Genomic DNA, 23,596 nt, shown 5'->3' with positions numbered 1-23,596 from the left:
GGTGTCTTTCTCTTTTTTGGTGTTTCGCAAGAATTTTAAATTCAGAATTAGGATGGAGTATTCTGCTGATATTATATTTTTACGCTAAAGTATATAAAATGGCTGTTTGTTTACGATTGAAGACCTCGTTTGAAGGCATTTGTATAATGAAATTTTCAAAATGCACTAAGATCAAACCAGAAAAATAACAAACAAAGTAAATATGCCATTTAGAAACATCGATTACGTAAATGGTTTATATTTTTTCGTTGCATTGAAGGCAAAACGTGACAAATCAAGCCAAAGTTTTTCTCTTGTAAAACAAGAAAGACTTTGCTACAATTGTGTTGTGTATAACATTTTACACATAAATTGCGACGTGTTTACCCATGTTAGTGCTAAAATACTTAAGTCGAGCGCATCATAGCAAAACTACTTGAATATGTTATAAACATTTTATGTACATCTACGATAAAGTACTAAATTGTCAAATTTAAGAGTGCAAGGGGACATTATGTGAGAAATCTATATAATTTCCATACGTTTGGCACTGATACAAGAAAAGGGAACATTATCCTTTATCAAATTATTCATCTCATTTGAAATAAATTTTTGTTTTTTTTTTCAATTAAATATTTAATATTAAACAGTCTAAGCCCATTTGTATACGCCCGTTTAGGGGACGTATTATGGTATACCGTTGTCCGTCCATCCGTCGTCAACATGTCGAACAATAACTCGAAAACGCTTAAACCAATTTTAATGTAACTTTGGTGAATTGTTAATGTCTATTAACGTAAGCTCCGTTTCGATTTATATAAATTTTTAGATTTTACGTTTCTGATTAATGGGATTTTATTCATAAAAAAAGGGGGAGATGGGATTTTTCCAGTTTTCGGACAGAAACTCAAAATTGCTTAGTGCAGTTTTCATGAAACTTTGGAAACTGGTTTATATCTAATAAAATAAGATCCCTTTAGTTTTTTAAATAAATTTCTGATATGACATTGACGAGTAATGGAACTTTATTCTTTGAAAAAGCGATCGGCGTATCAAGCGTTTCTTGCACAGCTCTTTATCCCAAAATATTGTGTTCATTAGTATGAGTGAATCTTCACATATACAAATCTATTAAGAATGATAATGGAATGAATGCCAATTTTACGGAATCACTATAATAAATACCTGTGAGATATTCAATTTAAACCAACGTTTCATCAATTTGGCATTTTGCATAAAGCAATGATTCTTTATAAATGAAAACATATATAAAGAAAATAACCAATCCATGTCCTTATGATATCTGATAACGGTTGTTTCGCAAATGCATTTTTACAGGAGTAACAGAGCACCAGATTTAATCCTAGAACAAACAGTTTATATTGGGTTCTTCTTGCTTCATCATTTTGTTGTAGGCTTTTCTTTAACAAAGAAGTTGATATTCAATCGTCACAAAGGACAAAACAATCAACGAATCACGTGCGTTTCGTTTCTAAAAAGATTATAGTTTATCGTAATGGACAATTATGAAAGTATTACTTGTAGATACTGGATATGCATGATATAATTGCAACGCAACTAACATTCAATTAATAACATTATATCGTATAAAAATATTTATGTTTTATTACTGGAAATATATTTTCTGCAAAATAACTCTTTTTTATCATTAGATAAAACCATAAAAATATGGAAAGCACACTACAAATGATCTTTCTGTCTGTATGCTAATCTTGTTTGATCTTTTGTTTGTTTATTTTGTTTATTATTTAATGAATAAATAGTTGTAGATATGGTCATATAAGTTGTCTCTTATACCAATAGGCTTTAAGTTGGGAAGTATAGCTTGTAATATAGGTTGCTGCTTCATTGAAATTTACAACCAAATCCGTTTCACTTAAAAAAAACGCGTTGAAGCTTTGGTCTTTTGCTTTTAAGAATTAATAATTAACCGGAAAATTTCCAAACAAGATATTCCTTTAAAGGTAAAAATCAACATTTACATAACGGTGATAATATAAACAGATGAGACAAATATCACCTAAGCACATACGTTTAATGATGTAAACAACTACAGGTCACCGTACGGCCTTCAATATAAATGCGTTACTGTTTGGTCTTAAAATATAATTTACCTGTGGGCATGAAATAACTTCATATAAAAATAAGAAGATGTCCATCAGACCAACTGACGTAGAAGTTAACAACTATAGTGCACTTCAACAATGACCAAATATATACCGCATAATCAGCTATAAAGGGACAACAATTTAATTCTGAGGGGGCCTGGCAACTTTGTTGATGTCAGAATATGTTTTTCCAACTTGAAAGCGACTGGATTATTTATTTTCACTCAGACGAGGGCCAGAATATATATGTTCTGCTTGTCCAAAAAGTGGCACAATAACTGCCTACCCACCGACTTCAAATTCAACTGGTCTTCCCCGTAAGTAATTTTGGTAGGATACACAAATAAGGCAGTGAAAATGACAAGTAGATTTTTGATTATATTGAAATATGAAAATATTATAGCTCAACAATCATGGGTGGATCCAGGGTCCTAGGAAACAGTTGTTTAATTGTTCAATATTGTAAAGTATATGGCGAGCGTAGCTGTAAGTACGATATAATCTTGTATTAAAATAAGATGTGATATGATTATCGATGTGACAACTCTTCACCAGACATAAAATGATGTAGGAGTTAACAACTATAGGTCATCGTACAGCCTTCAACAATCGACAATACCCATACTGCAAAGAAAACTATAAAAGGCCCCGAAATTACAAAATTTAATGCAAAAGAAATCAAACGAAAAAACTAACAGCTTGATTTTATAAAAAAAAAAAAAAGAACAAAAAACAAATATGATATACAGCAACAAACTTTTACCACTGAATTATATGCACCTGACTTGGATCGGACACATATGGTGGGATTACATAATTACATTTGATGAAAATTATCAGTCTGTATTTTTGTAGTAGATAAACAACCTCCCAAGTGCTATCGGTTATTTCATTTAAAATACTTAACTTGAATGTCAAAAAACTATAATCAATCTGTTTATTGTCAAAGTAAATCAACAGTTAGTGCAATTAAAGTTGATGGTACTTTGGAAAAATTAGCATCATATACCATTACACGAACCAGGATCTGATTTAATTATCCCTCTTTAGCTCTCTATGCCTAATAGACCACATGAGCTATTTTCATAACATTTTTATCGTAACGTGATTTTGCGATATGATTAATTACCTTATATTTTAGCCTGTAGATTGAAAACGTTCCCATACTAAAATTTCGCCGTGAAAATTTACAGTATGGTAAAAGATACCGTATAGTCCATAAACCTGGTGATCGCTCACTGAAAATTATTTCCTTTACATATATCGAAACAATATGAAAACCAGAAATTCACGTCCGTTGTTGTGACCTTTATCATAAAAAATACTTCGTTTTTCAATTGAACAAAAAAATTGTACGAGCGTTTAGCAATTGTCAATAAGCTGCAATATTGTTCTATAAACAACTCAAGGGGTTTGAAATATAATAACTGATGGTAACTTGTTCTACTCGTTTATTTGTTGTCCGCATATATCGTCTGAAATGGCGACCAGTGAAAAAACACTTTACTGATCGGGGAAACGGAGGTAATCCAGGTAAAACATTCCAAAAGTGCGTTTATGGGAATTTCAATTTGAAAAATTAAAACATACTAGCGCTGTTGTTTCTAATAATATCAAGCATGCATTTTCAGGAAACCACTAATAATCGAAAATTAATATTATTCTTTAATTATAGAATACCTTTCTTTTAACATGCAAGTAGTTTTTTGAAAAAGAAAATAGGGTTTGGGTGTATCATATTTCACACACAATACACCTCATCACTATTTAATCCAATCCGGATAAGTTCTGAAATTACACAACTTTTTCATGAAGTCACAATTAAGTTAAAGCTATTTTGGGGCCCTGTTTTTATTAGTTTTAATTCATGTTTAAAACAATGGATTATAAGCTATCAAAATAAGCTATCCTACCTCAGCTCATTACTGATTACCTTTGGTTTTGCGACTCTTGAACCGGATTGGACTAAATAGCGATACGATGTGGTGTATGTTAGACAAGTATTTGTATAAACATCAAACTTATTTTACTTCCAATTCGGAGCCATTTTGGGGCACACAGATACATATATGTTATGAGAATAGAACGATCAAAGTAGAGATACCAATAACATAAACTATGTTCTGACACATGATATTATTTGAGTAATTATATTTAAAGATTTAAGTACAGTTTATATCCTTTGTATAATGTCATAATACAAAAGATTTACAGAAATAATATGTGAACATATATGTAAGGAATGTCTACCTCAGGAATAGATAGCCTTAGCTGTATTTGGCAAAACTTTTAGGAATTTTTGGTCCTCAGTGCTCTTCAACTTCGTACTTTATTTGGCCTTTTTAACTTTTTTTGATTCGAGCGTCACTGGTGAATCTTTTGTAGACGAAACGCGCGTCTGGAGTAAATACAAAATGTCAATCCTGGTATCTATGATGAGTTTATTTGTTTCTTATCCCATAGTTAGTTTGCATGACATTTGAAAGTATACATAAATGGTTTTGTCTTCATTATTAAAAAGCCAATAGATTTTTTATCAATTGCTAGACATAATAGTTTTGACATGATTAGTGTTAACAATTAAGTCAGTTTTAAACTTGGGCAAGTTTAGACAAAATGACTACAACAAATGTCATCAATTATATTTTTTTAACGATCAATCCATTTGTCCAAGTTTAAAACTTAGTTATTTTCTAACATTAATCAAACAAGTACATGAAGTACTTGCATTTGGTTCAAAACTTTAAAAAATCATGATAAAAATAAAAGAAAATATAAAGCATAACATAAGAGAATTTCTGAGAAAGGTTAAAAAATTTATTTACCTTCAAATACAATAGTTTGCAGTGTGATAGTGAAAGCTTTTGATTTGTGGGTTCAAAATGTAGCATCAATGAAGGATAAAATAGTAAATATCTACTTTAGAAGATTTATAATGATATCTGATGAATCTTCATATATTTCTGTTCTAAACATTGCTTCACATTTATTTAGAAACTATAAAATCCTGCTACACTATTTATTTTAATATATCAAACTCATATTAAACATTTAAATGTCTCTGTCCTACATATTCTAGAATCAAATTAGTTGATGGTTACTTCTTTTGATGTCTATTTGTTGTAATACTAACATTTTTTCACTTCTATGTTTTTCAACTGATTTATTTTAAGGCCACTTTTAGCATGCCACAAATCAGCATAATACATTAATATTCAAAAAAGCACATCCATCAGTCTGTATTGACATTTTAGTATCAATTGTCACACATATTCATAAACATTTCATCACAATGACATATTATCTGACAATTTTCATTTGTTTGTTAATCCCTATACGAAACAAATACACAGTTTTCCTCTGATTTATACTTTTATTTCTCTGTCTTCTATGTTCCAGAATCAATGTATACATTGATATTCATTTGTTGTCATACTGAAAATTGCTGTACTCCTCAGTTTTTCTTTTAATTCAAATGTGACATATCACGAATCATCTTATACAAAGCACAGTAATTAGTTTTCTATGATATATCTAAAATAATTCTCAAATCTATTTTTTAACATATTTTATTCATGCATGTATGTCAATACCAAAGCATCTCTGTATTTTTATGCCTCCGACGGCAACGGGGGCATTTAGTGTTACCCTTGACCGTCTGTCCGTCCCTCCGTTCGTTCCATTTTCGTTTCCGCACTCTAACTTAAGTTTGCAAATTTTATGAAACTCATACACAATGCTAAGAATTACAGCACACATACAGAGATCAAATTTGGGTTGTGAGTCAATTACTGTTCTAGAGTTATGCTCCTTTTTAACTTGGAAAATTGCAAAGCTTGGGCGGGGATATTCGTGTCCTTAGATACATTTATATTATACACAACTTCCTTGTGTTTAATTTTCAAAAAAAGCCAGTGCACAATTTTTTTCTCTGATTTACCTCCCTTATGTGGTATAATACCATTGCTTTGAAGTAATCTTTACGCTGTAAAAAGTATAATAAACATTATTATTGACAATTTTCAAATTCGTTGGTATAAAATATATGATCTGATAAATATAAAATATCATTTGTTTTTATCAATATCACATCTGTAATAATCCGAGATACCAATATAATCCAAAGAGTTCCGCCCGAGGGATTATATTGGTTAAGGGTTGAAACGGTGTGTGATATTAAAAAAGCCATATCATATACACTTTATTATATACCTCAAAGACAACTAATCTCCCTTAGATATTTTTCTCGAGACGTGACGTAATACATATTTGGTTGATAAAGCTTTTGTAACCGTGACTGATATTGATTACGTGACGTAATACAGTTTAGGGGTTTAATAAAACCCTTGCAACCGTGACTGATATCGATATCATCACGGATGGCTGATACAGCACAGTTTGTAATGAAAAATAGTAAACACTTTAGATTTGATCTTTCTAAATGACACAAAAGTAAACTTTTATATGAATTTGTAATTAAAGATGCATTTCTTTAGTAAAAAGTTTCTTTACAATTACAATATAGTTTAAACCACATGATACTAAAACATATTTCCTGAGATCAAATCACTGCTTAATCAATATGCTATTCATTTATAACTTTAGCTGTGCTGACTGCATGAACTGAGTGAGGCAGAAAAGTTATTATTATTTACACCTACTAAAATATAATAATATCATCAGATCATTGCTTACATTTTGTAGACCTCTCGTTCGACATTATGGAAACTATAAATGTCTCTCTGTGTATTAGATATTTCATTCTAATGTGTGGTGATAATCTTTCAAATGAAAAAAAAAGATAAAGATACAATCATAACTGGAAGTTTCAAGCCCATTTCACTCCAGAGAGTTAATAGAAACAGGATATATCTATACTGTTTAAAATGAAGCTTGTCAAAACAATGAAAAGTGTCTTTTTATAAACATGATATGTACAAGACAACCTTATGACTCCAGATGTCAATTTTGATAGTAAATCAATATAATTTATATGTACACTAATCTAGTTCTATTACTTTTTAAATCATAATATATCAAGAACTCAAATGTGTTGTATATGAACACACAAAAACATGATGAATTAAAATGTTAATGTCAGATTTTATAACATGAATGAAATAAAGATTGGATTTGAAAAATGATCACATCATACTGAATAATTATAAATTATAATTATTTTAATATATCAAATTCCTACATATGATACTAAATTCAGACAAGCTATTGGCACGATTTTATACCCTGTGCCGTGATACAGTTTAAAATAAAGGTTATTTTATCAAATAAACATGCATATTTTTTTAACTTCATTCTTTCTTACTGATGCAAATAAGAGGTCTGCTACATATCTTGATACTTTTCATAAATATGACACAAGCAGATGCCTAAGGACAAATGACATGGCGATTCCAGTCAATGTATGGCGTGCAGTTTTTTTTTTTAATTTGACTGTTCCTGATGAAAGTAAAAATAGAAATCCGCGGCAAACGCCGCAAATTTAGAGAGCTATTTTTTAATTTTCTTATTTCGCAGTAGTACAGTCTGGGGTCTCACTGGCAGAAGTAAATATTATTTACCTGATTGTGTAAACTTCCTATAACTTCAACAGGTAAAATTCTTTTACCTATGCAAATATGCTGAATTTACCTAAATAGGTAAAAAAAAAGAACTCTGGATTATCTCCCTTTGACAAATGATCTTTTTTTTATTTGATCATCTTATATTCCTAGTCCACTAGATTTTTTGATTACCTCCCTTATTTTTGTTTACTTTTTTAAGTAAATACTATAATTAATTTGAATTCAAAAGACAACTTTCAATGACTTTCACAAATTCTATATCGAATATTAGGAGGTACATTGTTATTGTTGAATCAAGGAAAAGGAATAATACAGTGTAAAAATATGTTTTATTAATCAACATAAAACTAAACAACTGACAGCTAAAGGAATATGTGTTTTTGAACAAAAATCATTCATGAAATATATAGAAACAAGTGTGGACACAGACCATATACATATACATGCATCTTATCAAATGTTCAAATAACAAAAGAAGTTTTTAATCATTTGTTAAACCACTTTCATGACTAGAAAAAGCTATCAGTAGCTAAATTAAATTTTCAACTAAAGGTTGTTCTACATGTAAAACAGATACATGGACGGGTACATAGAGATCCATTATCTTCAGTCAATTGAATAATTTAACACAAGAAAATAACAGGTATACTGTTATTGTGTGAATTCTAATGAGGTTATCTCCTTTCACGAGTTATGTTGAAATAATACATGTAGGTTATTTGTACAAAGAAACAATGGCTGTAATAATGCTATTCAGTTACAAAATTTCGGTCAGTCAAATCAAGTCATATAAAACAAATAACGCTGTTAGTTCTGTTGTTTACATCTAAAATAAAATTGAGAATAGAGTATGGGGAATGCGTCAATGATTTCAACATTTGTGTCATTTCTGGTGAAACATTGTGGGCAAACAATACCTCATAAAAAACTAAGTATGGTAAAAATACTTGCTTAACACAAAGATAAAATAGGAAATACACAAGTACAGAAAATAAAAACATTGTAGAAATAAAATACAACCTCTATCTACCATGAATACTATTTACATACATGTACAATGTGAATAACAAAATTTCATATTTCTGAGATTGCCATCCATAAATAAAAATTGAAGAAAATTGAATCATGGCATTCAAATAATATTAGGATTAATTATCTAAGAGTTAAATAATTCTTCCAGTTTTTAATATTAAATTTCCAACTAATATCAAAATATTTTTTTTAAATCAATCACAAAATTTTGGATTCAGGTAAAGTTTGTTCTCTGATAAAAAAAAAAAAAAAAAAAAAACAAACTGCTACGCAATGAGCGCATGAAACACCGATCTATTTCAGAAAATGTAGAAATTTACACCACCACATCAATCAACTTTGAAATGCAATGTATGAGATATTCTCAAGTGACCGTGCAAAAACAATGCATTATTAAGTTTTCTTTTAGGAGCAAAGAATTGAAGTAGAAGCTGTGTAAACTTAAAAGCAATTTAGAGAAGAGGTTTCCAAGATACAGCCACCCCCCTTTTTTAGGGGAAAGTAACAATGAAAATAAGGCTTAACAATCAGATAAATTAGTTCAAATCCTCTTTGAGCTGTCATATTCCTTTTTAAAGAGATTATTCCACTAGAATTTTGATAACATCCCTGAGATTTTTTGTGAAAAAAATCACAAAATAGTGACAACAATAGCTCACTTGGCTAATAGAGCCAAGAAAGCTCAATGGAGAAAAATAAAAGCACCATATGGGACTTACAAACATATATAAAACTTATCAAAACAATAAAGTGCTTATAAAACGATTGCTTTCAAAACAGTGAACATTGATAAATTCAGTAACAATGAACATGATAAAAAAAGTATCATATACCTAAATACAACAGTAACAATATTTAAAAAAAAGGCCCTACATGTATATGGTATATTTCAACCTTTTTTCATCAGCAATACACATTAAAATGGGATGTGCATGCTCAAATAGATCATAAAAAGTATTGGACGGTTCATTCACGACATATTCATATGGGTAAAGGATTATTCTGGATAATACCAATAAGCTGAAATAAAAAATGTAAACAAATTTTGTTACGAAGCATCAAGCTTTAAAACTGACTTAACATGTTACAAGAATATTGTAAAACAAAGTATAAAATGTTCGTAATAATGTTCAAAAATAACGACTAGGCAAAAACATATATACAATTATGTTACACTATATAGCTATTCATATTGCTAATAAAACATCCACATAGATATCTTTAAAAAAACAGAGGCTCTCAAGAGCCTGAATTGCTCACCTGTAATTCTTTACTTAAATCTGTTATCAATGATTTTTTAGCTTTTTAATGTATATATAAATGTGTGCTTAAAAATAAATAATAAGCTATTCTTTGTATCTGTAATTTATTGTCTTCAAAGGCAAACAAAAAAATGCATTTTACCCATAAGTTCTTATTGAGCCATAGTGGCTATTTTTCTTGACATAAAAGAAAATAAAACACAAGCTTTATACTAGACCCCTATGTTTTATTTTTAGTCAATGCAGCCATGTTTTTTTAAGAAACCGAAAATAAAACACAAAACAATCATTCAGCTTAAGTTTGATTAGAATTGGTTCAATAGTTTCAGAGGAGAAGATCTTTAAAATGGTTAACACCGGACGCACGACGATGACGGACGCCAAGTGATGGCAAACATGGGGGAAAGTGTATACATGATATATAAAATTTAAGTAACAATAAGCCAGTTAATGTCATAGTAAAGATTAATATCAGGTGTCTGGTAAATAGCCACTGAACTGGACTATTATATACATTCTGACATGACATTTCACATACATGTATCTTGAAAAAACATCTCAATTGAACGCCTCTTCTTAACTTGTTTCGGATGTTGCAATTTCTTTATAATGCTTTTTCTTTCAATAATACTTTGATCTGGCATTTCTGGCCATATAAACATTTCATTTTGATTCTTTTTCATAAAAGAAACATCCACATCTTCTTCTGCTATACTTATGACCTGGAAAGAAAATAAATCGATTTTGTTGGATTTTAAAATTAAGTATGTAATAAATAGAAACTAGAGGCTCTAAAGAGCCTGTGTCGCTCACCTTGGTCTATGTGCATATTAAACAAAGGACACAGATGGATTCATGACAAAATTGTGTTTTAGTGATGGTGATGTGTTTGTAGATCTTACTTTATTGAACATTCTTGATGCTTACAATTATCTCTATCTATAATGAACTTGGCCCAGTAGTTTCAGTGGAAATTATTTTGTAAAAATTTACAAAATTTATGAAAATTGTTAAAAATTGATTATAAAGGGCAATAACTCCTTAAGGGGTCAATTGACCATTTTGGTCATGTTGACTTATTTGTAGGTCTTACTTTGCTGTACATTATTGCTGTTTACAGTTTATCTCTATCTATAATAATATTCAAGATAATAACCAAAAGCTGAAAAAATTTCTAAAAATTACCAATTCAGGGGCAGCAACCCAACAACGGGTTGCCTGAATGGTCTGAAAATTTAGGGCAGATAGATGTTGACCTAATGAACAATTTTGTTTCTGAAAGATTTGCTCGAAATGCTTTGGGTTCAGATATATGAGCCAAAAACTGCATTTTACCCTATGTACTATTATTAGCCATGTCGGCCATCTTGGTTCGCGAGCCGGGTCATCAGACACAATTTTTAAACTACATACCCTAATGATGATTGTGGCCAAGTTTGGTTAAATTCATCTTAGTAGTTTCAGAGGAGAAGATTTTTGTAAAAGATAACAAAAATTTACGAAAAATTGTTAAAATTTGACTATAAAAGGGCAATAACTCCTTAAGGGGTCAACTGACCATTTTGGTCATGTTGACTTATTTGTAGAACTTACTTTGCTGAACATTATTGCTGTTTACAGTTTATCTCTATCTATAATATTCAAGATAATAACCAAATACGGCAAAATTTCCTTAATATTACTAATTCAGGGGCAGCAACCTAACAACGGGTTGTCCGATTCATCTGAAAATTTCAGGGCAGATAGATCTTGACCTGATAAACATTTATATCCCATGTCAGATTTGCTCTCAATGCTTTGGTTTCAGAGATATAAGCCAAAATCTACATTTTACCCCTATGTTCTATTTTTAGCCATGGCGGCCATCTTGGTTGGTTGGCCAGGTCACCGGACACATTTTTTAAACTAGTTCCCTAATGATGATTGTGGCCAAGTTTGGTTAAATTTGGTACAGTAGTTTCAGAGGAGAAGATTTTTGTAAAAGTTTACGGACGACGGACGCCAAGTGATGAGAAAAGCTCACTTGGCCCTTTGGGCCAGGTGAGCTAAAAATAAACTTTAAAATGCAATCATTTTTCTATATTTATGAAAGGTCAAATCAGGTTTAAATAGAAATAACTGCAACTTATATGTATATAATATACACATCAAGGCTTTAAAAGTCTTTACAGAAATTATATACAAACACAATATGTTTCATGTTTCTATGGACAATGGTATAAGTATATGTTTGCTGGAATTAGTTTGTGGACACAGCTTTTAACAAAAAAGCATTTGAAGAGTAAAGTTGGCTTCTTGGTTTGCTTTCTAATTCTTTCATGAAAGAATGTACCCAATTCAAGCGAGAATGATTCACAATGAGGTTTCATGCAAATTCTTATTTTCCTTGTCAGGGATTTATAAAGCTACAAACTTGTATAAATTGTTGAAAATCAGGATCTGTTACTTTTAAAATATTTTTCTAAAACATTATTTTATTCTATTATTAATACTTTGCTATTTATTTCAATTAATCTACAGTCGTCAATCATGTTTAAGCTATGGATCAATTTAAATAAAATATAAGGCCCATACATAAAATCAGAACAAGTGCAGTCTAACATTTCAACAGAATGCTATTGTTTACCAACCTTTCCAATGAACTGCTTTGTTCTTGAAGTCTTTTCAACTTGAAGTTCCACTAGAACAAAATCACCTGAAACCAAAAAAATATATATTAATTAATATTATTAATTTGTATATTCTAACTAATTTGATTCGTTCAGGGATAGTCACATGTTAAACTATATTTTCTAAGGTAGACTGAAAAACGGCAGATTGAAAAGTGATATTGCACGGTATTTTATAGAAAAGTGATATTGCATGGTTATTTTTAGAATATCTAAGAACCGATATACTTTTTCATGTCAACTAATGAATTTCATGATATTGTTTTAAAAAAGTGTATATATATGATCAAGTTTAAAAAAATCTTCAAAATATATAAAATGTACTAACAAGAACATAAAAAATTTCAATCAGAACAAATATGATGAAATTGTCTAAGAGACAATGTAAAAAAAAAAACAATCAAAAAAGGGAATATTATAGTACACTGATATGGTCAGTAGTTAATAATATAACAATTATAGCCTTTGTATTCGGTCAATACAGGATATATCGACCCAAAGAAGTATATCGACCTCAGACTTCGTCCTCAGTCAATATACTTTTTTCAGGTCAATATATCCTTGTATCAACCTCATACAAAGGCTATAATTGTAAAGTGTTTCCCACAACTAATTTCGTCCCCTAAAGACACCTGATAAAGTGAGTTATAATTGCTGTCAATGCTGAAAGAACAGTTAAGAAGTTGAAACATTTCCTTTCTGAACATACTAACTGCTTTATATAAATGTGGTTTATGAATATAATCTTCCAGCAGTTCCCTTTTTTAATGTGTGAATATTTTGTAAATACAATTAAATTGCAACATGAAAGACAGTAGCAAAGTATACCTTTACTTAAAATTTCCTCTGGTTGTACCTCTGGTTGTACCTCAGGTTGTTTCTCTGGTTGTACCTCTGGTTGTTCCTCCAGTTGTTCTAGTTGTACCTCTGGTTGTACCTCCAGTTGTCCTGGTTGTACCTCTGGTTGTACCTCAGGCTGTTTCTCTGGTTGTACCTCTGGTTGTACCTCTGGTTGTACCTCTGGTTGTACCTCTGGTTGTACCTCCAGTTTTTCTGGTTGGACCTCTGGGTGTACCTCTGGTTGTACATCTAGATGTTCTGGTTGTACCTCTGGTTGTTTCTGTGGTTGTACCTCTGGTTGAACCTTAAAATGTTCTGATGTTTCCTCTGGTTGGGTTGGTTGTTCCTCCGATTGTTTTTGTGTATTTTCTGGTTGTTCCTCTTGGTTTTTAGATGCTTCAGTTGGCTCCTTTAAATTACAGTATTTAATCATTATTGATTATCTGATTCAATAATTTTTGTTTCTTAAAGTAAAATATTACTAAACAAGAGGCGCTATAGAGCTTGAATCTCTTAATCTTGTTTGATCAAGCTACACCAAAAGTTGATTGTTATTAGGTGTTGACAAGATATATGACTGATATAGTCATATTTATAAATTTACAGTTTTAAACTTGATTTAGCTTTTTAACTTTCCATTAGAGCATCACTGATGATTCTAATGTAGGAGAAACATTTGTCTGACGTGCACAAATATTTTTAGCCTGATATCTTTGCTTAGTTTTATACCATACATCATTCCTGTCAAATTTGGTTAAAATCAGTCAAGTGATGTTCATGTTGTTGAGTTAAATGTTGAGAGTGTAAGGATAGATATAGACATTGTCTTAAATTTGCTCTTTTGTATTTGATGGATTATTTTATAACAGTATCATGATTATGGCAACTAAATTAGAATAGTTATTACAGGTGACTGTAACAAGAAACGCATGATCAAAATTAGGATAATTAAGATGTATGTACTTACTTTTTCTGTTGGATCAACATAAAAATCCATGTTTTCCATCAGGACAGAGGCCTCTCTGTAATAAAGTAATTAACTTTGTCAAATGTAAAAAGAAATAATTAAAACTTCTTTAAACAAATTGAGAAAAAGAAAATCATATCAAATGATATTCATCCAAAAATTTGAAAGATTAATTTATAAGAAATGATTTACATACATGCATAGTTGATGGATTGATGGATGGTTGTTTAACGTCCAGTGGCATATTCAGGACGAGAACATGATAATGATACATGAATATTAACCCTGCTTTGTACGAGACAGACATGCTGAGCCGGATTTTTAATGTGCTAGCTCACAAGGTTACAGGTTGCAGGAAGACATGTCAACTTACCCGGACACATTATTCTGACTCTGGGCCGACAAGTCTTTGCTCTAACTCCTCAATGACATGTGCTTGGTGGAGAAGCGGCAAATACCAATTTTCAAGTCTTTGGTTTGACCCGGACGAGGCACTCGAAGTGAGCACGCCATGCAAAGTTGATACAGAGTTGTACATTTTCAAGCAGTATCTTTATAATGATAGTCAGAAGTCCCTTTAAAGTATATATCCAAGAGAAATATCCTGTCATGCTCACCTTAGTAAAGAACTATTTAACACAACATCTTCCAAAACAATGACAGGACTCATTTCCCGGCTGTCTGGAACTTCCATTTCAATACAATAAGAATTTTATCATCATTTACCATTTTTCAGCAAAAAGTTCAGATTTTGATAAATTAACCAGTAAAACCCTAAGAGACAGCAAACTTATTATACAATACAAATAATGTTAAATATACAGTGATGAGGTATCCCCTTACAATTGAGAGGCTTACGTCTAATACTTACACTTACAGAATATTTAAGGACATTACAAATGATCTTGTCTGTGCAATTTTCTAATGATTTCATTTGAAACTAAAAGGTTTACAGGGGATTTTTCAAGTGTTTTATTTTTTGTTTTTTAACATTTCTTTCTTCTAGTCATCAATATTTGAGTAGACTGTACACTTACAGAATATTTAAGGACATCACAAATGATCGTGTCTGTGCAATTTTCTAATGATTTCGTTTGAAACTAAAAGGTTTACAGGGGATTTTTCAAGTGTTTTATTTTTTTGTTTTTTAACATTTCTTTTTTCTAGTCATCAATATTTGAGTAGACTGTACACTTACAGAATATTTAAGGACATCACAAATGATCGTGTCTGTGCAATTTTCTAATGATTTCATTTGAAACTAAAAGGTTAACAGGGGATTTTCAAGTGTTTTATTATTTTTTTTGTTAACATTTCTTTTTTCTAGTCACCAATATTTGAGTAGACAGCTGTACTTAAGAATGTTGTTTTCATCAGATAATACCTACTTGTCATCTTCATAGACTAGAACCTTTGCTGTTTTCCTCTTTGGTCTGAAAAAAAAAGAAGTTTAAAGTAACATCAAATAACATCAAATTATTCTCTGTGAACTGAAATATTTTTCTGTTTGTTAATTTGTCATATGATATTGTAAAAAAAGTATACATGTGTGAAATTTTAAACAATCATCATGGATGAAACTAAAACTGAGAACAAGAATGATCGTTAAACTATCTAAAAAACTTTTTACCTCAATTTCACAGAATCAACATTATCTTCTAAGGCATAAACAGGACTCATTTCATTGTCATCACTGCTTGGCATTTCAATGTTGCTACAATTACAATTGTATGTTACTTACTATTTAAGAATTTAAGGGCATAAATACTTATTAAAGGTACCAGGCTTATAATTTTTTTCTACCCCAGACGCCATTTTGTCTAATATAAGACGCATCATGACGCTCGGATCAAAATAAATGTAAGACCAAATAAAGTAGAAAGTTTAAGCATACATTACATTAGCAAGATCAGACAATAATGAATCCAAATTCAAAATGTTGTTTTCGAAACGTTACTTAAGAAAAGCATCGAAAAATTACTGAAGTCATTTAATTGGTTACATTGAAATGAATGCATTTGCAATCGAAAACAAACATGCTGTATATTTAAAAAGTCGAAATCTTATGTTTTGACATATAAAAATTTGATGTGAAGAATAATTTGTATAATGTTTGGATGAAAGATGCAAAGAAATGCACAATGATGACCCAATAATCATACACTGTGACGTTTTTTAGCGCAAAAATCTTGAGCATTTGAAAATCTTTTTTGTTTTCTTCACATTCAAAATAAGCACATAGACCTCCCTTTTTTTCTTTTGCAAACAACGTATGTATGTATGTGCCTGTCCCAAGTCAGGAGCCTGTAATTCAGTGGTTGTTGTTTGTTGCTGTGTTACATTTTTGTTTTTCGTTCATTTATTTGTACATTAATTAGGCCTTTAGTTTTTTCTTTGAATTGTTTTTCATTTGTCATTTCGGGGCCTTTTATAGCTGACTATGCGGTATTGGCTTTGCTCATTGTTGAAGGCGGTACAGTGACCTATAGTTGTTAGTTTCTGAGTCATTTGGTCTCTTGTGAAGAGATTTTTCATTGGCAATTACACCACATCTTCTTTTTTCTATTGTTTTGTACACGAATATTATATCAAAATTACTTTCAGATGATACATACTTGTTATTTTCCAAGAGTACTTTTGATGATTTTCCACCTCTTCCTCTTCCTCTACCACGACCTCTGCCCCGGCTGCCTCTTGTTTTGGATCTATAAAACAGACAGAAGATACAGATCAGATGAGCAGAAATATAAATGCAAATTGTACGAGTTTTATGTTTTGCAACAAGCCTGATGAGGAGAGATAATAAGATACTGGTATGACCGATAAAACTGTCTGTCTTACTTAAAACTGTTTGTGTTCCATTTAGTTAAGAATTCTCATTCTCAGTCAGTCATGTCAGTAGGACATAACATTTTTAATGGAAAATACCGATAATGTCTAAGACAATGTGCAGTAGCCAAAAAAAAAAAAAAAAATCCACCGGAGTTATCATTATCAATTCAAAATCATTTAAATCACAGGCTGTTTAGAACTTTCCACATTCTTTTACTTTTTCTGTCCTGACAAATTGAAATTTAAAAAATAAATATGAGACAAACATTTCACCTTTCTGAAAAAAGTCTTTTCAACTCTCCTCTTCTTTTAGGAACTTCTAAAGCATTAGGCGGTTCACTAGAAATACATAAAAAAATGATTATTTCAGTGTACATGCATGACAAGAACAAGATCTATTATAATTTAAAGTATTACTTTAGTTATTGTGAATATGAGCTTAGATACATAATATCTGGTTTCATCCTTTTAAATGACACATTTTGTTTATGTTTATTTTCTCTTTCTGCAATATGGGTTTCCTTTTCCACTAACATGACTAAAGTATTGTTAATGAAATGAAATGATTCACGATTGTCTTAAATCTTGACCTGACATAGATGAACTACATTGTGCAAATTTAACAGTGTTCTCTCCTGGTTTTAGATAATGTCATTAATCATGTTATGAACAAGTGTAGACACAGACCTGCATTCATAGTATTTAACATTCTGAGAGTATTGCAAGGCAGTACATAGTCCCCTACCAGTTGGAAAACAGTGTTCAAGAACAATATTCAAACCTGATCTGTAACTTGTCGTGTTAAATCTATATACCCTAAACCAAATCAATATCTTAAATCATGATGAAAAAAGTGTCGCAAAATGATTGCTTGAATTTTTATGTCGTGGGATCCAAGCTATGCAAAAAAATATCAGATCAGAACATGTCATGCTAAAACTTCATACCAAATCTTCAAGCATGACAAAAAAGTGTTAAAAACTGATCTGCCAGACTGACTGATTGACGGAAGAACCTATGGACAGACAGTGTACAAATCTATAGTCCACTAGGCATTGCCAGTAGGGAAATAATAAGACTCAACTTGTTTTTATTAGTACTTACATTGAAATGTCATCCTCATTTACAGTTATATGGATATTTTCCAAATCTTTTCTTTGAGTTTCTGATATACTTTGTCCACTTCCCTGGGCAAATGAGTATGCTCCTTTTCCAGGTGTCAGGAAAGATGTTACTTTATCCTTTTTGATTACTGGCATTGTTGGTTTAACTCTATTTTCAAATGGTGGATATGTAGTCAATTTGTCTCCTTTTATAAATTTCTTATAAAGACTTCCATATCCATAGCACTTTTGTACGTGTTCTGATCCCCTTCTACTGATTATAAAGAGTGTATCAACTGGATCAAAAATTTGTTCTCTTTCTAATTTAAGAGCAATTTGTTTCAGCTTGGATACAGCTCTTGATTTAGCTGCAGCCAATGCTGTTCTTTTGTGTTTTCTTTCATCAATTTTGTCTGTATAATTAACTTTAACCCCTGGTTTTTTCTTTTTGTATCTATATGGATGTTTTTTTGCCCGTGGAGAGCTAGGAGCCTCCACCACTCTCTGCCTCACTTCTGTAACTTAAAAAGAAAAAATGAAAATTATAAATATGTCATTAAGTGCAAATGCTAAAAATCTTCAATGAATTTCTTTCCATGATATGCATTGGGTAAACTTTCTTAATATGTTCCTCAATTAACATTTAGTTGTTATACAGATGTAAATATAAAAAAGAAGATGTGGTGTAATTTCCAATGAGACAACTCTTCACAAGGGACCAAATGACATAAGTCATCTCATGTACATTGTGAGATTCATGAATATTTGATTTCATGGTGCTAAGTAAATTTATGAGTACTAATAAAATTCTTTAATGGGTTTGCAGTCAATAATATTCCTCAGTAGTTTAGCTTCAAGATAATGTCCTATTGTACTATATAAATCAATGTTCAAGTCAACTCTTTGTCTATGACTTGTGCAGTCAACAAATCATTTGTGTGACATGCTACATGCTCATATGCACAGGTAAAATATTTTCCCCAATAAAAGCGTATTTATACAGGAGCCAGTAGTTACTGGCAAATCAACCAAATTTATGTATTCTAGCAAATCCCCCAAATAAAACCTTTTATTTTGAACAACTTTTTTTTTCTGAATTGGTGAAAATTTTACAATACAGTCAAACCTGCCTTAACAGTCACCTGCCATGAATGGCCACTTTCAGACCCCCCCCAAACGTTTTCTCTAAATAATTTAACTCTTTTCAGCGGCCACCTGTCCAAAGCGGCCAGTAGTCACCTTATTTTCGTCAGATTATGTACTGCAAGTGTGTAAAGTTTCATCAATACCGATCAAGCTGTTGAGAAGTTGCCTTTACGAGACTTGTTACCACATATGGCAATATTAAACTAAGGTCAATTATCTCCCTTGAAATATTTTGAACCAGGATTATTTTCCTTCTTGCACATTCTTAGGTTGTGTTCTGCAAGTGTGTAAAGTTTCAACAACATTGATTAAGCCCTTTAGAAGGAGCTGCGCTTACGAGACTTGTTACCACAAATTGGGGTGATTCCTATATACCCCCCCCCCCCCCAAACTTTGTTTGTGGGGGTATAAAAAAAGTGAAATGAAAAACTAATGAATATATGAATACCTTGCATGTATTCTAATTCTTGTCTTCCTAATAAAAAAAAATCAGGAAGATTAACACACCAACAATCATTATGGCTGTACTTATGGGATACACTAAGATATACATGCGATCTAAAAAAGATAAAGTTATATAACAATTACAACATACATCATGCAATATTTTAAAGACTAGCATTGTAAAAAAGATCATGCTGATTCACAGTTCATTCATCATTTTCATGACTTTGTAAGAATAATCGAGTTTTGTACATTCATGACAGTCATGACAGTAGGAATTATTAATAGTTATGGGCCAAGGTATCAGAGAAATTAGGTTGAATTGACAGTGTCACATGCTACCAAATAATATGTCTGACTTTATATCTTGGCATGCGTAACCATGCAAATTGTACCTTATTTGATCTTCAAATTCTGTGTCAAGAGTTTCCATGACTCTCTTCAATTCTTCCAAGAAGTTTAGAAGTTTTGTTTTCCCCTTGGTTTTAACCTCCTGCTCATAGATATAATTGTGGTAGTCAAACTGAAAGGGGTCAGGAATTTTGTTCAACATTTTATGTATTTCTTTTTGGATTTGCTTTATAGTCATATTTCCAAAGCTTTGCAATTTCTCTCTTTCACTCGGGGTTATTGGTAATGGGTGCTTGAATGTTGATTGTTCTTCAAATATCTCTCCCAGAAATTCTGTTCTTAGCATAACTATTCTTTTCTTTGTTGACTCTTGTACAAAGTTTACAAGTCCTTCATCAAGGGCCATTCCGGAGATGGAAGTGTGATCTTTTTCTTTATCCAAATAATTGCTCCTACGGAGACAAGTTCTATATGCTGTTATTGCATCCTCAATACCTAGTGGTCTTGATACATATTTGGTGGACTGAATACCAAAAAGGGAAAGAGAGTGGTCTTTAATTTTTTCTAATGCACGATTGTTTCTGCAGACTGTTTGCCAAATGATATCTGTTGGCATGCCTTTTGGTATCCATGCCTTTAGCTGTTTATTTTTTTCCTCTAAAACAAAGTCTAAATCTTCACCTGCAGAGGGGTTACCACTTGTAGTAATAGATGCATAAAGGTCATTTAGTTCCCTGACATCGTCTGGCATCATTCGGTCCTGTATTGTATCGTATAGTTCAATCTTCTGGTACTTAGGGTGGTTCCTGCCATGGAATAGTTCCTTGGTCATGTATTTGGAACTTTTCATTAAATCTGCATTGTTCCTACGAGTTGCCATTCGAAAATTTACTATTCCCTGTGAAAATTTGCAAACTTGATCTAACATGTATTTGAAATTTTGATAATTTCCATATGAGTATTTCTCTATGCTTGATGTCAAGAATCCTTTAGCTGTGGGGGACATCTAGAAGACAAGCAATTTCTAACATATGGAAGGACCAGCTCCTGTAAAGAACTCAGATGGAATATGAGTAGCAGGCGCCAACTTTTATGATGGTCCTTACAGGATTTAGCAAACTGCTTAGAGGAATCTGTACAGAAACCCATAATTTCACATAAAGTTTCTAAGAATGGAGTCCAGTTCAGTTCAAAAAAGGACTTAACAAGATTCATTTCGTAATGGCCAGCACCAATTCTAAGATACATCCAGTCAAACTCATGCATAAACTGTTTCTGTGATCCTTGATGAGTTTGCTCACAATGCCTTTCATACAAATCTCTGGAAAGAAATGATTCATGGCAGCCTGTTATGGCACAAACTAATGCTTCTTCTTTCAGTTTTTTGATAATTAAGTAAGGCAAACCATCACAACAAACAAACGTCCAATGACGTTTATTCCCACCATATCTATGAATTCCATTCTCCTCCCCAATTTTCCTCAAGACAAGTGCGACTGACTTTATACTATTTGGGTTGCAGTTCACTGGGTCCGTCAAAACTAATTCATGTTTTCCTTTATGGTTTGTAGTGATATGGTCATATTGAGTAAATTCAGTTGTGACAGTGCTTACTTTGCTTTGGTCTTCATCGTGAATGAATACTAGTTTTGGAATCTTTTCTTTTTTCTTTGGATCAGGTTTTGTGTTTTTCTGGTCAAGTTTAGCCTTTTTGATACCTTCCCTTTCATCACAGCCAGTACATTTCTGTTTTCTTTTTGAATTGAGGGTGCCACATGAGGCACATTTGATGTAATTTTCTTCAACAATATCCTGTCTAACTTTTAAGTCAATTGGATCTTCAAAACAACCATCCATGTCTTGCTGTTCAGCAAGTACAACTTCAATAGCATGGTCTATAAAATGATAAAGCTGTTCATTATGGTCAGTTTCCATTTTAACATACAGTTCACTGACTTGATCAATCATACAATTTATCACAGATCTTAGCTTGACTTCCTTATCATTATGATATGAACTATTTTCTCCATTTTCACTTTTATCCTCAGATGATGATTTATTCGTCATGACATTATGGCCCTGAAGATTCAGTTTCACTTCAGGTTTAAGAGCTAGCTCATCTTGCAGTGTTTTACCAATAGAGTGCATGTTTAATTCTAAAAATCCTTTGTTGGTTATAACAGAAACTGGTACCTTATTGCCAGGTTTAATTGAATAAGTTTTGCCAACTACCTGTTCATTGTCAAATACATTCATTAAATCATTAGATGGAAGTTGTACTGGTTGACTTCCCTGATCTTTCAGCCAGTTTGTGACAGTTTTATAATGACCTGAAGGACTTGAGTTTCCAAAGATATCAACGACAACCTTGCTACCTGTCATGGCATATGATGTGAGGTTTGCTAAGAATGATACTGGGGAAATCAAATTTCTGCTGCATAAATAATATATGTGTTCTACTGCACGTGATACTATGAGAGCATCTCTGGGATTTTTTTCAAGAGCATTGACACCACAACCAGCTAGGCCAAGTAAATATGCCGTGACACTTTGGTCTCTCTTCTTCACCCAATCAAAGATGTCAAAACTGGACATTGCTTCCATGTCTTTGTACATAAGGAAAAAAGAATCAGCATCTCTGGAAATGGATTGTTTTTGTTTCCTTCCTAAACATTCACACAAAATTGATAAACTGTTTGTTGGTAATAGATCTAAAAATTTGGAAAAGAAATCATCATGCTGTTCTTTGCTACTGCTTGATATGACATGTTGAATATGTTTTAAAAGAAGCATTATATCAGTTGTTTGGTTTGCATTCCCAAAATTTACAGTAATTACTCCATTGTCTGTCGGACCCAAATCTTGGCTCATATTCTCAGATATATCACACTCTTGTATATAGTCAATGGAATCTTGATTTTCAATGTTGACATGTTTCAACTTTCTTTTCTTTGGTCTACCTTTGGCAGATGGCTCATTGATAAAACATATCACACAATCTTTACTATGAGGAAGGTAAAATTTTAATTTAATTGATTGTAATGTTTGTAAAGATGAAATGTCTGTCCCACTTCTGTATCTGTATAAATGTCTTGAACATGTGTGGCACACATATAATGGGAAGATTTCCTTTGGTTCACCCTCAACATTTATGCCAAATAAAGCTAAAATTTCCCTTGCAAAAGATAGTTTGTTATACTGCTTCGAAATTACTTTATGACATAAGCGACAAAAGTTATTAAGTTTATCAATATGTTTTT

General features: G+C 31.6%; 2 protein-coding genes across 2 annotated transcripts; both read right to left on the bottom strand.

Annotated features, from left to right (window-relative positions):
* Positions 1 to 8,956: 8,956 nt before the first annotated feature.
* LOC127721648 (protein TsetseEP-like) lies at positions 8,957 to 15,154 on the bottom strand. The gene is made up of 5 exons (XM_052228423.1): positions 15,078 to 15,154; positions 14,461 to 14,515; positions 13,482 to 13,902; positions 12,615 to 12,679; positions 8,957 to 10,706 (listed from the first exon to the last, which is right to left on the bottom strand). The coding sequence occupies exons 1-5, from the start codon at positions 15,152 to 15,154 to the stop codon at positions 10,515 to 10,517; spliced, it is 810 nt and encodes a 269-aa protein (XP_052084383.1). The 3' UTR covers positions 8,957 to 10,514.
* A 683-nt stretch (positions 15,155 to 15,837) lies between these two features.
* On the bottom strand, positions 15,838 to 20,060 carry LOC127721646 (uncharacterized). The gene is made up of 6 exons (XM_052228420.1): positions 19,990 to 20,060; positions 18,397 to 18,916; positions 17,566 to 17,631; positions 17,076 to 17,165; positions 16,091 to 16,174; positions 15,838 to 15,893 (listed from the first exon to the last, which is right to left on the bottom strand). The coding sequence occupies exons 1-6, from the start codon at positions 19,994 to 19,996 to the stop codon at positions 15,845 to 15,847; spliced, it is 816 nt and encodes a 271-aa protein (XP_052084380.1). The 5' UTR covers positions 19,997 to 20,060; the 3' UTR covers positions 15,838 to 15,844.
* Positions 20,061 to 23,596: the final 3,536 nt, after the last annotated feature.

The sequence above is a fragment of the Mytilus californianus genome, unplaced genomic scaffold (genome assembly GCF_021869535.1).
Source record: "Mytilus californianus isolate M0D057914Y unplaced genomic scaffold, xbMytCali1.0.p SCAF_12, whole genome shotgun sequence".
In the NCBI taxonomy this organism is placed as follows: domain Eukaryota; kingdom Metazoa; phylum Mollusca; class Bivalvia; order Mytilida; family Mytilidae; genus Mytilus; species Mytilus californianus.
This window is presented reverse-complemented; position numbering and strand designations above follow the sequence as displayed.